The 18,665-nt window shown below is 39.3% G+C and overlaps 2 protein-coding genes across 3 annotated transcripts; both read left to right on the forward strand.

The window, feature by feature from the left end:
• Positions 1-927: 927 nt before the first annotated feature.
• Positions 928-11,772, forward strand: ghrb (growth hormone receptor b). 2 transcript variants are annotated; one of them, XM_080847792.1, is made up of 9 exons: positions 928-1,084; positions 4,424-4,515; positions 6,809-6,944; positions 7,150-7,319; positions 7,526-7,710; positions 8,566-8,710; positions 8,801-8,891; positions 9,885-9,954; positions 10,141-11,772. In XM_080847792.1, the coding sequence occupies exons 2-9, from the start codon at positions 4,434-4,436 to the stop codon at positions 11,011-11,013; spliced, it is 1,752 nt and encodes a 583-aa protein (XP_080703918.1). In that variant the 5' UTR covers positions 928-1,084; positions 4,424-4,433; the 3' UTR covers positions 11,014-11,772. The 2 variants fall into 2 exon arrangements, with proteins under 2 accessions (XP_080703918.1, XP_080703917.1); XM_080847791.1 differs by lacking the exon at positions 928-1,084 and adding an exon at positions 1,420-1,608.
• Positions 11,773-12,276: 504 nt separating this feature from the next.
• On the forward strand, positions 12,277-16,691 carry ccdc152 (coiled-coil domain containing 152; the record flags this gene model as incomplete). Its single annotated transcript, XM_080847233.1, has 8 exons — positions 12,277-12,339; positions 12,732-12,837; positions 14,691-14,759; positions 14,850-14,914; positions 15,003-15,105; positions 15,590-15,717; positions 16,161-16,253; positions 16,566-16,691. The coding sequence occupies 8 exons, from the start codon at positions 12,277-12,279 to the stop codon at positions 16,689-16,691; spliced, it is 753 nt and encodes a 250-aa protein (XP_080703359.1).
• Positions 16,692-18,665: the final 1,974 nt, after the last annotated feature.

Here is an 18,665-nt window from a genome sequence, read left to right on the forward strand (position 1 = left end):
TCCCAATGTACAACCAAAAGGCCGAAAGGGTTCTGGTAATGGCTTTATGGTTGCTTACTGCCATTTAAAAGAGAAAGGTACAACTGTTGCTCAACTGGTAGACGGTAAGGTTCGATAGGGGTAAAACATACACTGATGAAAATATAAATCTGCACTGTGATGTTGGTTGCTTCGGATAAGAGTGTCTAAATGAATGAAAATGAAAGTTGGTGGAACAGCTTGTGAAGTAAATATCAAGGTAATAATTGATAATTCACTGATTAATTGACTCTTCACAGCTTTCCCACAAGGTGTCTTAGTTCCCAGGTCAGAAGTTCCTACTCTGAGCTCCTCCTTATGCCCCGCATTAAAATGTGTTTACAATAAGAGTGGCTGTTGTATAAATAGATACAGCTCTTTAATATCTTTGCAGACGTTGGACTGGCTTGTGACATTATGTGCCACCTCCAGTCAGACATTGTCATCTATTACATCAATTAATCTTTAATTATTTTTTTTTTCAACCAATGACAAACTACACAAAGTAAATTAACTGGCTTCAGTTTATCTCACTCTTACTTTTGGGGTGTCTTGCTATAGGAACAGAAAGATAATGTGAAACTTGAAACGCTTTAAAGACATTTGAAATAGGCTAGATGTTTGAGTGGATCTGCAAAATAACAATAATAATAATACCACTACTAATACTACTACAACTAATAATATGCTGATATTGTTGAGTCGTTAAATAAGTATTATTTGTCCCTATTCAACCCATTTCCACTGAGCAGACTTTGACATGCACAACTGTCTTCCTGCACGTGTCGGGCAGTGGTCACGTTGAAGCATGGTGTTGAACAATAAGTGTGTACACATTGGAGTTTAGGTGGCCTTTCCCTCCGACCCCCAAGCGAGCAAAACAGCATGCATGAAGGACAGTTTTGAGAGCGCTTGAGTAGCCTCTCTGTGACCGAACCCAGAAACATCAAGGAGCGATTTCGAATTGGGATCTGAGTCGTCAGCTTGTCTCGACGTCCGTCAATAACCTTTGTAATACATCAACCTGCATCAGCACTGTCCGTCTGGGAGCAACACAACTCACTTTGTAAGAATGCGTGTTGAATTTGCATAGGCACTGGAGAGGGACCCTTTTGTGAACTACGTCATCTACTTATGTATCACAAACGCTTTAAGGACTTTTGCCAAATCGCCTGGCAGATAGCGATCACAATGCGACGTAAATATAGCAGGTTATTCAAAATACTCTCTGTGGTTAAATGCACAATGCACAAGCGATTTCTTTTATCTGGAGAAATAGTGTACAAGCGCCAGTAGGTTGGCGGATTCGCAGAAGTCTCTTTCGTGGAAAACAGGGCACTGCCTTGTGTTTGGAATGCCTGAGGGTGGCGCTTAAATAGATATTTCTGGCAAACTGTTCCAAGGAGAAGCCCTCAAACGGGTTTGCTGCACGCTGAGGCTAGAACTGACGCAGGCTGATATTTGCCTGTCACATTATGTTTAGACAACAACAATAACTCGAATAAGTCGGGTATCTTAAGTTTAAATCTTTGAACAATCTGCGAGGTCTTTTCTTCTCTGGACACCACCACCCCAAGAGCACATCGAACGGTAATTTCAAAGAATTACACTTTTTTTGAGGAGATTAAATTTTCAGCAGATCCGCTAAGGAAGCTTGTTACGTATACATTGTTTACAATTCATTTGTTGACTATTTATCTACCATATAGACCAATAGAAGACACAATTAATATATTTACAAATACAACTAGCCTATATTATTATTATGATTATCATTAGTATTGTAATTATTAAGTATTATTATTATTATTATTATTATCAGTAGCCTAGTAGTAGTAATCGTAGAAATAGTATAAAGAACAGATTAACTCAGTTGATGATGATGATGAAGGTGATGATGATGATAGTTGTTGCTTCGTTGAAGAGCTGGTTTAAAGAAAAAGAAAGTAAATGAAGCATAAAGTGGGCTTTCATCAGGATAAGGCTGGTAATCATCCTGTTAGGCATGCATAATTAATGTGTAATTAATAGAATTACATATTAGAAATGTTGAACTTCCTAGTTCATTCATGGCCACTGTGTATTAGATTAGATCAGAATAATTAGTAAATTAGGCTTGCAGTTTTCCCAGTGTAGTCTTTAAGATTCCTATAGTTGTTTAGAGTTTATTATGGCCTCCCTAATGCCAAATCAACTTAGCATAGCACTCATACCATATGTGTACCAGCTGGTACTTCAACTGAAAAAGTATCAAAACTCTCATTATTATCAAGTATTTCAAATGTATTTACCCTACTATGTTGCTCAAAAAACATTGTGTAGTTTTAGTCTAGATCAACAGTCAGGAGACTGAAGGTGTGCGTCATAAGAATATATCAAATGTGGAACAAAAACCTAAAGCGTGAGCACATGCACTGTTATTTCTAATTTTCTTCACCAAATTACTATAAATGTATTCAGTTGAGAAGCAGATTTTTTGTTCCTCCATGTTATAAATTGTAGTACATTAGATCGTAGTTAATGGTCATAAGTATTCTTTATTATCTTGCCAACTGTGTTACCTATTTGAAGTGTTTATTGATTGGGATTTGTGGTATTATGATGGTGACATTATGCAGATTTTCTAGGCCCGTGATGCATATCAACAGTTTGAGCTGCTTTTCTAAATGAGCTGATGGGCTGCAGCAATTTTTCACAGCAGTGTGTGAGTGGAATATTGGCAGGAAGTTGTTTGATTAAGATGTGAAAATAAGGGAACAAACAGAGGCCTAGGCTAGCCTTTTCACAAGGAAATCATATGCACAGTTACTATGAAAATACAGGACTGGAAAGAGTACAAGCTAATCAGAAATCCAAAGCACCTGTGTACCACAGCTAAGGAGCTGATAGGGTGCTGAAGCAGCATTCACAGCAAACATAGCCAGGTGTTGCATTTTCCTCTTTTCTGCTGAGACATTAGTCACTTAGAGTGAAACAAATGTATACACATTATGGTACTCTGTGCATGCCTCATTGAATGCTTGCATGATGTGTTGACAGTGTGCTTGGATGGTTTGGCCTAGCTGACAACTGTTTTTGTCAATTCTGTTCATTATCTGACATTTTTACATGAGTTCATATCCTCCAAGAGGGAGAGGACAGAGAATGTCAGCTATTAAGGTATTAGACTGGCTTGCATTGAATATAACTGACAGCTGCACTTCTGTTTGAAGGGTGCACTTAAGCCTGGCTTGGTGCAGGCACTTGACTTATTTTTCCAAGAGACAAATACAAGCAGGCGCTCCATTGTGACAAAGTCTTATCAGATAGAGACTGTCGGTAGCTGTGTGTAGCTGATATACAGTGGAACTGTACAAACTTTGAGAAGTTTCTTCGAATTTAATTTTCTGCCATGGCAGAGAGAAGAAACTGGAAAGCTGCCAAAGAGTAGCAGGGCCTCATTTCACAACTGCTGGACAGAGCTGAACATTATTTGGCGTAAGATGGATGTCATGTTCTGCAGTGGCCTGTTTACTCGGTTAGGTTTCACAATGTTGCTAAACAGATGTGGTTTCCCTGAACACATGTGATTTCTATTAATTTATGCAAGAAATCATATCCAACAGCACATTGGCATATGGATTTGCCATTATACTTTGGTGAAATTGGTGAAATTATAATCCTATCACGTCAGTAATAATCCTGTACTCCATACCATTCATTTTGCTATTGCCACAGTATATGCCCCCATGATTAGACTCTTGTGAACAATATTAAAAATATTAAAAATGGATATATTTAATACTGCCAGAATCCTACATTTAAAATACCTCTACTAGTGTTACATATCTTTTAGACATGTATCTTGGGGGGGGGGGGGGGGGAAGACACACACACACACACACACACACACACACACGACACATACACACACAAACACACACGGCACACACACAACAACAAGTACTACAAAAGCATATTCAAGTTTCAACTGAAGATTGTAAAGGGGCACAGGAACATATTCAACATTAAGTTCATGTATCTTGTGTCTGTGTGAGCCAGTATATTGCCTACAAACCTCTATGTACCTCTCACCAAACCCAATGTAATTAAATTGGTCATTTGAAATGTGTTCATGTATTAGGTTAGGAGTGTGCTTCTTAGCTTTAGCAACATAGCGAGCAGCAAACCACATAGAAATCAATGAGGAGGAACAAGCACTACTATTTCTAATTTGAACATCTTGCCTAATGAGCTTTATGCTAGAATCAGACAGACACACTTATTTTGAGTTAATATGAGTGAACAAACATTTAATGTCCTACAAACTTCTGTGCATCTTTCACATTTCACAAATCATAAGGGCAATGTTTTTCAAGGTTATGTGAGCATACAGTTGGTGATGAATACTTTCTGACCTTTCCAGGGATTCTGACATGGCAACTATCCAAGCACTTTTCATTGGTTTTCTTCTTGTTCATGATGTGGCCATGCAGGGGCTTTCCCCAACATTTAAAGGTATGTTATCCAACTTCTTCCATACTGAGTTTAAGGAGCATCCTATGCCATCATATGTCCATAATGTACTTTTAAGTCATGTACTAAGTGCAATAATGTTTTTATATGGTCTTGGCTATCTTGCATGAGTATTGTGTGATGCCATATTTGTTGGCTGTAGCAACCAAGTTATAAAACACGTTAAATGTAGTGTAATAGTTTGTGAAAAGAAAATTCACAGGGGATTCTCAAACACGGTATTGTTTATTTAATGTATTTTAATATAAATTAACTGGACTGGACTACGTCCTGGATGTCTGCAGCTTATTTCTAACCAAGTTTTTTTACCTATAAATGTGGACCCAGTCACTCCTCATGCTATGAAAACATATCCCTGCACCTTTAAAGGAAACGTACCCAATAACAAGGCATATTGAGTGCCTATACATCAAATGTTTCAATGCATCTCTTACAATAATCATACTCCGTAAACTGCATTCCTGCACTCTAAACACCATGTCCATACCTCCCACAGACCACTGTGCTCAAATATAGTGATCTGTCGGGATACAGACCCCATTCAATACCCCTCATCAGTTGGCTTTTGAAATTCCTTGTAGGCATTGAGGTGAATTTCTTTGTAATGACACATAAATACAGATGCAGAGAAACCAGTAAATGCTGTCTCCTTCAGTGGTCACTCCAGCGAGGCAGAAGTCTGTAAAGAGTGTTTATTCAGACATTCCTATTCAGTTAGGGGTGTACTCTCCAGTGGATTGTAACTCATGCCACACAACTCCCAGCGTATTATTCATCACGTACATCCATGGTGGGGTTTTGTGCGACAGCTCTGGGACTGTGTGGTCTCCAACTGAAATCTGCATTAGCCTATACATGAGAATAAAGAGACAGTCCTCGGACATGAAGCCATGTGTGTTGAGTAGATTAATACTTGTGTTGAGTTGGAGCAGGGCAAAAATACAGGACAGTAGATTGAAACATGGCCAGATGTAACAAATGTAGTCAAGAGTGGAGTAGAGCACATGCCAACAGACAAGATTTCATGAACATTTTTACATCTTGCTCCGATTGGGTAAATCCTAGCCTTTCACACAAACAACATAAACTATCCATCAAGGCCAGTTTTCGAAATGGGCTTCACTGGCCTTCAGTGCCCTTTATTCAATTACTGTTTGAAAGGTACGACTTATAAAAACATGGTTTTGTTTGTGAAATGGGTACATACACAAGAGTGCATACACTGCAGGAGCACATTAAGAGAAAAGTGCCTCTATTTTCAGATACATTTCTCTTTTTCAGAGAATCTATCAAGGTTAAATATTAGCCTTCCTCATACAGAAACATGGCCTGTCTAATGGAGAGGAATAACCATTTCCTGCACATAACACTAGACACAGTCTGATTTGTAAACCATATACAACCTTACACAACCCACAAGCCTTAACCCAAAAGGCTTTTCATTTGTATCTGTAGTCCATTTTATTTTTGTGCTGAGAGTCCACCCAAATACAATGAGGTTGTTAGGTAGCAAAAGATAAAATGTGAGAGAACGATAAAATGGGTCTTTTTGGAATATTTTGTGTAAAGAAAAAAAACACATAGATATTAAATCGATAAAGCTTTCTATGATAAAGCTACCAAAGCTAAAATCCAGTCGCTTCATCATTTTAGACTGATCTTTTTCCTCAGCCAGATGAATGGCAGTTGCTGGTATTTTCTTCTAAACTGGTTATTTTTAACCTCTGCTTTGGAGCTTTAACCACCCTGGCACTGCTATGTGTCAAGCACTTTTTTATAGTCTTAGTGTCAAAGTTGTAAGCAGAGAATAAACTTATATTTATAGGAGTGGTCAATCTTTTGTGTATATTAATTAATGTGTGCCTAGTTAAAAATTAAATATGTATGTTTTTCATATGATATTTCCTGTATTACTGGAATAATAAGAATATTGGCAGGTTAGTTGATCTAGCTGCATACTATTTATGCTGGTTTATTTATCAACGTGATTAAGTCCCACGAACCTATTCCTGTTGAATGAAATATGGATGCTGAAGGGCTATGTGAGGATGATGTGAAGGACTTCTGATGGTAACCTTATGCTGACACACATTTGCCCTCACACATTTGAACAACTCCTTCCAGGAAGACATCGTACATCATTTCCTAGAACCTACTGGTGTTGTGTTTCTGCATACCAGTTTTAAAGGTTTGGTTAGACATTCAAGGCAAGCTATGTTTACCTCGGTAAAACAATAACTTTGTTTTTTTTCTGTCTTACTCCCCTTACCATTAGACCAGTCTCAAACGCCTTACTTGACTGGCTGTGTATCAAGAGAAATGGATACATTTTACTGCTCTTGGAGTGTTGGAACATTCCAGAACCTTACAGAGCCTAGAGACCTCAGGCTCTTCTACATGATCCAAAATATGTAAGTGTCATTGCCTAATTTACCATCTCCTCTTAGTTGTCACTCTTCTACCCATCCATACAAATCTGTCATGATGGAATGGAGGGGTTTTGTAAGAGATGAATTAGTGTAACCTGTGTCATACAACTAATTCCACTCCTAATAGTGGGAAATGATTAAATTAATTATTGTTATGTCTCTTTTCTATCCCTCTACTTATATCTAGGAATTCTTCCAAAGAATGGCCGGAATGCCCTCAATACTCCTTGCTGAGAGAAAATGAGTGTCGTTTTGACAGAAAACACACACACATATGGGTTCCTTACAAAATCCAGCTACGCTCACGTGATCAGTACATTGTCTATGATGAAGTCCTGTTCACAGTGGAGAACATTGGTGAGTCATAAATGCTAACCATTTCCAATGGCCATTGTTTCACAACATGTCTCTATTCTGTATGCACAGTGGTAATGCTATGGTAAACCCTAAATATTCTACATTATATCTATCTATGCATAAATCAGCACAAAGCAGAATAAACTACCCAACTGGGAAGGACTTTATTATATCCTCACAATTGTAACAATTTTTGTGTGCACTAGTATATCCTGACCCACCTGTGGGGTTGAACTGGACATTTCTGAGCGTGGGCATGACCAAGATGTACACTGATGTGGTGGTGAGCTGGGAGCCACCGCCGTCAGCAGCAATCGAAGTAGGGGTGGGATGGATGGCCCTGGAATACGAGACTCAGTACAGAGAGACTGGTTCAGCCACTTGGAGCATTGTAAGAGCAACAATCTGTTCAAATATTTCAAAGAATTGCTTATTATTTTGTTTATACCTTAAATGAAATGATAACTAGAGGCGTAGAGGAAGAATAAGGAATAAACCACTTAGCTGACGATTTTACAGTTCACTGTAAGCTAGAGATTTCTTTTTTTAAATTAAAAACACAAAATCTATTTGTCTGGCAAGTGTATGGCCATGTAATTTCTCTTAGCATTGCAGAAACAGCCAAGAACAATTTCTGATGTCTGATGCAAGACACAATGATGCTGACACAATAAGCTTGTTTTGCTTGAATAAGTGCTCCAGAGTACTCCATAAGTACAATTGTATTTATAGCATGCTATTGATTTCCACAAAAAAAAAGTATGTGTTGTGTTTCCTAATTTTCCTATAGTGTTTTGAATGAACATGTTCTCTCTCTTTTCCAAGCCACCCATGTTTCAGTGTAGTTTGAACTTTTACAGCATGACGTTGCCAAATATATTGCTGAAATACTCTGACTTGATTTCATTGGTGCTAACTAGGCAAGACATTTGATGTCTGATGTCTGTTTACTAGTCAGGTTTTGACAAAACTTCACAGTGCCTCTTTATCTGGTTGCACAGTTAGTATTACCTGCAGATTCTACAGATCTACAACACAGATTCATTTGGTAGCTGTGGTTCTTTTAATCACTTGACTGCCTTGTTTTAGAAGAATATTTTATTCCTTTTGCACAATCCCCAATTATTGGCCAACCGACACTTAATTAGACTGAATTAAGTGTAAGTGAACCAAAACCATGATCATAACCGCTTTGTTACTATGGCTTTGCCTTAATAACTGGGTCAAATTGTATCGTCTTCTATAGCTGAATGCAGACCAAGAGACCAAGAAATGTATCTATGGGCTTCGCACAAACACAGATTATGAAATCAGAGTTAGATGCAAGATGAAAGGCTACATGAACTTCAGCAACTTCAGCGACACCCTAATGATCAACATACCAGCCACAGGTTAAAAAAAAAGGCATAGCACCTTTACAATTAATTTATGAGCACTTAAGCACCCAATACATTCATATGTATTTCCTCTCTGTTTCTTAGAATCAAGAGTTCCAATTGCTGTTGGGTTCGTCTTGACAGCAGTGGGTTTTGCTATCATTGGTATGCTAGTACTGGTCACCCGACAGAAAAAGTAAGTCTTTCCTTCATGACTACAGCGCCTAGAGGCAATTGTATTGTTATGGCGCTATATAAATAAAATTGAATTGAATTGAATTGAACTACATAATACTACAACATGATGGTAAGTGTTGTTTCGAAAAACAACTTCTTCAAATCTTAGAGTAAATACTCAATCAGAGTCAGAAGTCCGAGTGCGATAAACTGAGGTTTTATTCAATCCTGCAGACATTTCATCCAAAAAGAGAGCGGTGGTCCAGGGAGCAGCTCGGAATCAAAAACCCAGTGCATTAACCTTTTAAAGTCAAAGTTCGTCACATATGCAAATCACAAACCTAAAACGTATCTAAACTGAACCAATCAGAATATTCCCTCAAATCTTCACATATTTTATCCATGCTTTAGCCAATCAGAATATTTTTGTTCACCTGTTGCGAGGGAACCTTTTAGGGGAATGTTCCCTTGTGAGAAAATACTTACTTGGTGTCCTTTCAAATGGTGCAAAGAAGCCTATTTACTGCTTTTTGGAGGCCTTGTCTGTTCTTGACTTGTCAGCATCTCTTATCTCAAGACTCTCTCATGACTGCTTTGCTGTCTCCATCGGCCTGCACCTGTTGGCCTGTTTTTCCAAAACAAGTCTCATCCCTGGGAACAGGCCTTTCTGCTTGACCTTACAAGACACCCACTTCTGCACACGGGCCTTATGCACTTGTTGTTGCAAACCTGCTTCATGTCCACCACTGTTTAATAACCATGATTCTCAACAAAAGCAGCATGAAGATTTCATTATCCCAATGATTCTACACCAACTCCAAATAAGTTTAACCACATTATTTCCTTGCTATCTAAAGCAAATGGAGATTAACCACACACAGATACTAACATGCTCTATCAGTTGAATGACTATGAATATAAAACGTATACCTTTTGCGACATGTTGGAGGCTAACGATGTATGTCAGATCTAGCTTTGAACTTGTATTTGACTATTTATGTCTTTCTTTCAGGCTCATGGTGATTCTCTTGCCTCCAATCCCTGGCCCCAAAATCAGAGGCATTGACCCAGAACTCTTTCAGGTATTATTTAAGATGTTAAAGATACTTTAGTCCATCAGGGTTGGATATGATATCAAATAACAGTAATAATTACCATTTACAAATCAGTTAATGGTTTGTATCTTGTGTTAGATGGTAATAGTGATACAATGACGACACACTGATGTGACCCAGTCCATTAACCTATTTTTCTGTGCCTGAAAACAGAAAGGTAAACTGTCAGATCTGACCTCAATCCTGACCACTCATGCTGTCCTGAGGTCTGACTTCTACAACGACGACTCCTGGATAGAGTTTATTGAACTGGACATAGACAAGCCAGATGAGACTGAGCAAGACCTGGAGACAGCGCTTCTCATAGACCACTCTGCCTCCTCCTCTGTCACCACACATCTTATCAATGATTTCTGTGACGATGATTCAGGTCGGGCCAGCTGCTGTGAACAAGACCTGCCAGACCCTGACACAGTGGAGTTTCGAAACCTTATGCTGTCGTCTTCCTCAGTTCTTGACCCCACTGCAACTCCCCAAACAGGAGCGGCATTTCAAGATTCATGGTCCGGCACACCAGATCTGTATGCCCAGGTGAGACAAGTAACCCTATCAGGTGAAGTGGTGTTGACCCCTGAAGAGCAAAGCCATAGAAGGGAGGTTATCAATAAACAGTACAAACCGAAGACCACGAAAGAGCCAGAGTTCCTCATGCGTGTGCTTGGAGACTCAGATGAGAGGGGCAACACCTCAGAGCCCGACACCAACAACATGAGCACCAACCAATCAACAGATCGCAGCACATCTATTTCCCCCTCATCAGATGATATCAACAGTGCACCGCGTCAGTCATTAACGGGTTACCAAGAACCACAGGTGGCCCCAGCAACAGCACCAGAGTTGACAGGTCCTCCATCATCTGCACTATCCTCGCCACCAGAATACACTGTGGTGGATGGCACTGATCCACAGAACAGCCTTCTCCTGAGATCAAATACTCCCATGGCCCCCAGCTCCTCCCACATGAAACATATGCCTTCGCCAGAGGGATACCTAAGCCCTGACCTTTTGGACAGCATTGCCTTTTGAATGATGGAACAACTTTGTTACAAATCATGAAATCCAGTGCACAGAATCCCAATACAGTCCAAAAGGACACTGCATCAGGGATTTTGAAAAGTGCCCTACAGTTTTTAGGAACTAGTGGAGCTTAATAGTGGAGCTTTTTGTTGTGCTTTTGGTGGAGTATGAGCCACAGAGATGCTTTTGCCTGATGAAGGGAAATGTGACACTGTTAGGCAACATCAACTAGAGCAGGTTATATGATCTGGGAGAAGAATTCTCGGGTGGGCCAACAACACATCTTAGGAGAGGGACCTTAACTGACATGGGATATCAACATACTAAATAGGACTGTGAAACACAGGAATGGATTGATAGTAAATGTATCAGCTGTTTGTCTAATTAGTAGTTGCTGTCGAAGAAATGTGTTTACTTTTTTAAAGCTGGTTTACTTTGTTAATCATATGAATTCCTCTCCCTATGTGTGAATGACCACCAGCTTGCCAAATGTATCCTACTATAAAACTGTGAAACTGCTTTAGAGCTCCTTATTTTTGAATCCTACATGCTCATTTTCCAGCATAATCCCTATTTTCTGTGAAAGCAATGTGAAAGCGATGACTAAATGTGCCATATCAGATATGTAAATACATGTTGAAAAATAATTATATAATGTTTTACGTAAGTCTGTTTCTGAAAATAAGAATGTCTTTTTGAGATTTCTCTCCTTCCTTAACTTCATATGTGGATTTTTATTCAAATAATTAAAGAAAAATCTGAGCAAGAGTGGGTTTGTAACGTTTAATTAAATTAACACACATGAATGCCACATTTTTTTTTAGTTCATTAGGCTACCTCAGAAAAAAGGGGCATTGTTTTTCTATAAGTGCCTCTGCTTTAATGTACTGATAGCCTAAACATGTGTTGAAGTTGATATAGTCGTTCACGAGCCTCTATAGCCAGTCAATGGCTTGCAAGGCAAAGCAACAAATTGCTGGTGCGACAAATAGGCATAGCTGACATGAGTGTTCAATCAGCTTTTGGTGTTTAGGAGTGTTCAGTCGGCTGAGTTTGACACCGTGAACTGAAGTGTACTGTATCCAAAAAGTTACCTTCAGAAAGTTACCTTCAAAATGAATCTTACTATTCAGTAATACAGCAGTTTGTGATCTGAGATATAAGCTTCTAGCGTTACTAGCACGCTACCAAGAAAAAAAATTGTGGTAGTTTGTTGAAAACTCTACCTAGTTACGCTATCAGCACAAAATCAGTGATTTCATACTTGACAATATGAAGACGTCTACAGCTGTGAATTTAGATAAGCTTGTCAAAGACTTCTCTCATCTGGAACAAGTAAGGGGCGAATACAGCTAGCAACAATAGCTGAAGTCGATAGGGTAACTTAGCTTGCTAGCTGCTAATTGTGTTAAATTAGCTTAGGAGTCTTCTCAAGCTTGGACGACGGCGGAGTAGTTTTCCTGGGCCGCTTTGCTTAGATTTTTTAAAAGTTATATAGACACGATGCAATAATAAAAAAAACCGCTAATGATCTGCAAACTATACATTATACCCTCCTTAGCATTGGCTTTTGGCTGATTTATTTATCATTGTTCTGAACATGTACATGATATGTATTTTAAGGGCTTAGCCAGTGATTTGTCTGTCCATGAAATGCATTTGGAATCTGGTCTAAAGTAGGTGGCTTTCTGGCAATAACCCCTTACTTGGTTGTTGGTTGAACTTAGAAAATAACAGACCTGAAGAGTAAAAATAGCATCGTTGAAATGAAACTAGAGGAGACCAACAGATTTCTGAAGTTTACCCAGACAAAGGAGAAGCATCTGATTGAAGGTAAGGAAAACTGAGTTGGAAATGCAACTTTGTTTTCAAGACATTTCAAGAGAAGCAGTTCTAGTAGATCTTGTGTGTGATAGAGTTATTATGAAATAGGCCTTCTTCCAGGGCAACGGATAGGCCTAGCAAGAAATACATGTGTGTTGGACCTCAGGCTTGTGCGTTTGCTCATGTTATCACCTTTAGTTTTGCTTCCCTCCAGTGGTGTACAGTGGTACAGCACTGTATGTACTGTATGTTGCCCTCCTCAAGTACTGAAACTATAGGTTACTTACAAAAGGCTGGTTCTTACTCATGCTATTAGAGACCTGGGGTTTCGTGGGACACATACCCTTCCGGCTTCCCCAGAAGCCAAATTCCATTACTCAATCACTGGCTGGCCATTTGACGTGGAGGACATACTTCAGTACAGTTCACTAGAGAGTTTCAACACAACATTAGTATTCCCTGGGTAAAAATGCACATAGGCTGGGTTAAAAGACAACATGTAACGGAAGTGCTTTACTGTAGTGATTAACAGCAGTGTATTAACTGAGAGCAGTTTAAGATCCAGTTGATGTAAAGACTGGAGAGGAGAGCGAGACAAAACATCCAACAATATAGGCAGATCCTTCGAAGAGGCCAGAGGTTTAGATACTGGTTGAAGGTGTGCCCTTTTCATGAATTGACAAGTGAGAGTTTGCTGGCCCAATGTTTTATCTCAAATCCTAGGTGACAAGCCGAAATGACTGCCAAGTATAGCTTGACAGTGGAGAAAAATGTAGTCTTTTCTCATCTATTAACTCCTGTAGAAATTAGTGAAGGGATGTATGTCAAGGTGATGTCCATTTGTAAATAATACTAGCAGCCTATTAGAAGGCTATAGTCTTCCTGTTTTCTAGTCTTCTGATAGGTACTCTTTGCTAATACAGTCAGATTGTTCTGCACATGTAACCACGGTGACTGATAACTTTCACTCCAAATGTATCTTCTGCTTATTCATGCTTTCTCTCTCTCGTTTGTTGAGACAGGGCCAACATTGAGTTGTGTTTGCCCTACTCATTCTATCTTTAAGAAACCTAACATGACAATGTCTACCTCTGACTGACTGGCTGGTTCTCAGTGTTCACGTAAAAGGGGAGTGGACTGGACTTTGGGCGGGTGAAATTTGTGCACACCGATAAAAAAAGAACAGCTCTCAAGTACTACTCAGTTCCATTTGTGAAAATAATTGGACCTTTCGCAAGTATTACATTACGAGAAGAAATGTTAGGATAACACTAAAAAAGTGTTTGTTCCCATTTAAGTGCATCAGTAATCAAATACTCACCACTTGCCATCATACAATGTCCTCATGGATGATGCACTAGCGCTCTGAGTGTGTGTAATGACATTGAGGGGAAGGCCTGCCGCGTCCAAATTTAGCCGCTCACTGGCCAAGCCCAAAGAGCCAGACACTCTGAGTGAGGGTGAAAGAGCTCTCTGAAGGGTACTGTTTAGTGACAGGCTAGACAAGTCCGAACCAAATGCACTTTAAAGATGAAGTGGCGTAACAGAAGCGTTCGGTGACCAAATTGCTAGTTCACTCTAAAAACAGTTTAGCCACCTAGCCATGACACCCCTGTCCGAGAGCAAGCCTCTGGGGGTGAGAAGAGGTTTTTGACTGATTCACTGATGTTGTTTCATATATAAAGTAGGAGGAAGTACGTCTGTGACTCATATGTCAGTAACCAAACAATGATGGCAAGTGTGGTCGCAAGGGGGCATTTTTTTCAACTGCAATGTGATATTTTGTAATGTTAGAATGTTTTATTATTAACTGTATTGTTCTTCTTCATATTATTATTATTGTTTTCTTTTTTGAACTACAGACAGAAATGGGTTACTGGGGACAATTCAGGGACTCCAGCAAACCCTTCAACAACAGTGTGATTTGAGAGGTAGGGGTCTGCATCACTTGTCTCGCTGGAAAGTAGATGTTTCGTTCATATTTAGCTGTTTTAACAGACATTCATGTTATTGTGTTGTAGTGGAAAATGAAAGGTTGAAAAAGTCATTGCTTGACATGAAGGAGAATAATGTAAAAATCTTGGAGGTGAGTACATATTCCATACATCAATTTGGATCAATTCCTTTGGGCATTTTCAAGTGTGTTTGTCAACATACCTCCCTTATGGGCATAGGATTGTCATGCTCAAAATGAAGTGCTTCAGGCTGAGATGGCAGTTTTACAAGAAGACCACCAGAGGGAGCTAGAGGAAGCCCAACAAGAGACCCAGAGAAAATGTGAGTGTTGGTCTGGTGACAGATCAACCTTAAAGTAAGAATAACATTTAAAGTAACACTATACAACAATTTGACTCTTTTTGAGGTATGGTTTTTATAGGGAACTAGTTTTGTACCATACTCAAATTAATTGTGATAGCATATGGTCATGTGAAGGACAGATAAACACCTGTGTCTTTCCCACTAGCCATCAAGGATATGCCCTATGTAGTTTTGAAAAGCTTTCACAGCATGACATTGTCAGCTATACAGCCAAAAGATACCAGTTAGTTTGTTGGCAAGCTTCTATTCAGTGTCAACTGAGCTGTTGGTGGTGTTTGTAAGGTTTTTGCATGCCTCTTAGAAAGTTAGCTTGCTAGTTTCGATCAAAACTCCTTATTGCTGCTTGATAAATGCAGGCATAAACAAACAGATTTATACACAACCTAAGGCCTTAATAGCTGAGCTATTTCAAACTCATGGTTGGCTTTGTTTGTTGTTAAAGTGGAGGAGAAAGAAAGAGCAATTAAGGAAGTCATTGAGAAGAAAGAGTGTGGTGAGGAAGAGTTGAGGAAGAAGATCAGAGACCAGGACAAAGAAAAGCAGAGTGAACTCATTAAACTGCAGATGGAGGTACACTGCTGCCAACGTACAATCTTATTTTCATAATTGCACTACTTTAGTCTGTTTACTGTTGCTGATCCTACAGGCATGACACACATTTTCACTGTACTCCATGAGACGGGACTGTGACATTTAGCTTCACTAGTTCACTGCTCCACTAGCTGATTCTGATCTGATGAGTACATGAAGTTACATCATTTTAGTATACAACACTTGACAGTTTATGTGACTTACATAAATATGTATTGCATGCTGTAACATTGAATAGTGAGTACTTGATCATAAATGTCTGTCACTATTGATAATATAAAGTTAAGCCTGCCATATATTAAAACATTTTTGTTTATCTACAAAATAAAAACAAGGTTCAGTAATTTTGTCGACAAACATAAGGTATTATATAGTGTTAATGTGTTCACTCTTATGAGTGTGTATGTTTAATACATTTACAGTTTAGCGCAAAGCTAGCAAGGGTCCAGAGCACAGTAGTGAAGTCCCAGCAGGCTCAAGGCTCCAGCCTGGCATCTCAGAACATCTTCAAGAGGGTGAGGATTCAAACCATACACCATTGCTGTAATTCATACTAATCTGCAAAACCATTTCTGTAAGATGTTCAACAAAGCACACTGGCGCGCTATTAGGTTGAGTTGGACTAGTTTCTCAATGGTATAATGTGAAGATATTTTATTAAGCTTCAGTCACATTAGAGCATTTTGTTTGTGATGATCATACTTTTTTTATTATTGAGTATGGATACAGTTTAAAAATTGGAAACAGGAGACTGATTCTGGATCAGTGTAACAAGATGAGTGACTGGGTGTCCTTACTATTAACTAAGTGTGTTTGTGTATCCACAGAAGCTGCAGTTCATGCAGGAAGAAAAGAATCGTGAAATTGAGGCCTTGCGCCAGAAAGTCAAAGAGCTGGAGCAGCAACAGTTCCTTGGCTTTACCGAGTCACGTCTTAAAAGAAGGAAGATATAATTGGCATAACCATGCCAAAACCAGCCAGTGTTAATTATAGCCCTTCACTGCATAATGCTGCAAAGTTTTAGATTGCAAAATGTTATTATATAAGATAATAGAAAGACACAACGGATAGCTACAGGTTATGATATTGTTTATGTTAATTATGCTTTTTGCTTGTACTGGTTAATGGCAAGATAATGCTGAATCTTTCATAGTGCCAAGTTGATGTGGTGTTGCCATCTGAATGACCAGTTCTCAATACATTCTGTATTTGAAAAACGATGTATTAAAATCATTCTGGTTCCACACAGTAGGATGTACCTTGTTCAGCACACCATCACAGCACTGGCCAAGCAGGTGACAAGAGACACAACAGCATGGCTGAAACAGCAAGGGTATAGCTCACACGTAAAGATCGCCACTACACACCCTCCAAAGCTCTTAATCTCATCACTGCAGCTACAGCACTTGTGTCCCCCTCTCAGCCCCTCCCTTATACCATAGGGAGGGACGGGAGAGAGGGGAATACTCTATCAGGTTAAAATGATGCTGTCTGAAATCGTGGGAATCAATTTGATAAATCAATAATGCCTCATATACACATGTTCACAGTCTGAATTATTCCCAAAGGAAAAGTATTTAATTTGACCCTTCTGAACCACATATTAATTTGGTTATTGAGAATATCTTATGGTATATCATACGTATGTGGTACCTCTTCATTTGATATTTTTGATATTATCTTTGCTATTTGTTTCAGTACCTGTGAACCAGGTACCAGGTCCATCATCCAAAATGTACACATTCAACCTAAAATAAGGTTTTATTGTCAAAAAAAAACCAAATGTCATTAAATGTGGTGCAATAACAGCTCAGGAATCAACCTGTGGTCCAGTGGTAACAGGACAGCGTGCTCTACGAGTGGAGGCCAAGCACACTTAAATCCGCCTAATGGGAACATTGGATGACACTGAATTGCCCTTTCCTAACAGTTCCTGGAATGCAGTCAACCAGTACCAGCAGGTCTGTGCATGTGACACAAGTCAGCAAAATGGTTTAGTTTGTAGATATGCATGAAAGATCTTTTGCAAAAGGCTTTACTATTTTTATTTTGTATTTTGTACTTCTTAGACAATGTATTCCCCATTTGTACCTAACGTGTATTCTTCAGTCTGGTTTTGTCTGACCTTTAAAGCATTCTAGCTGAAAAAGAGGTTGCACTGGTGAATACAATTCCTTGTTTTTTTTTGCCACCTAAACATGAAAACACCTTATCCCCTCACCTGGCTGGGCATGGGTCTCAGGCAGCCAAGGGCCTCCTCACATGGGGAACACTTTGGAATGAACATACCTGCGACAGTGGCGGGAGCAGCACAACTCTTTGTAACACTTTGGGAGCTTAGCTGTGATGTCTTGATCTGTGGTGCTTTTGCCCGCTGTTAATCTTGTTAAAACAGTAATGCTCTTACATAATGTCTGAATGTACATCGTTCCATCGTCACAGGTAAGCCTAGTTCAAGATCCTTGGGGTTAATGCCAAGTTTGTCAGACAACCAGTGAGAGCAATGAAGGAGTTTGCTTATTTATCCCAAAAAATATAAGATAGTAAACAACTTGAAAGACACTGAGAGACCCTGTCTAGCTTGGAACTCCTTTGCCATATGCCTTTGTTTCTTTCACGTCTGAAGGGGCCATCAAATGAACCAGGATTAAGGTAGATCTAAATAAAACCAGGAGATTAAGAAACATGACACTATCTTAATCCAGGTTGTTCCCCAGAGCAACAGAGACGAGAGAATGAAGGAGGCAGCATCCCGGAAAGCTTTTCACTGAGCTAGGAGAAGAACACGAAACAAAGGAGTCCAAATGGCTGGAATTGAAGGCGTGTTTTGCTGTGAAGCAAGTTAGTGGGAAACTTTACATTCACCAGGATGCAGTTGTGGTCTGTACTGTCGAGTAACATTGAATCTGAGGATCTTTAAGGTGATC

The sequence above is a fragment of the Sprattus sprattus genome (assembly GCF_963457725.1).
Source record: "Sprattus sprattus genome assembly, chromosome: 11".
Classification (NCBI taxonomy): Eukaryota; Metazoa; Chordata; class Actinopteri; order Clupeiformes; family Clupeidae; genus Sprattus; species Sprattus sprattus.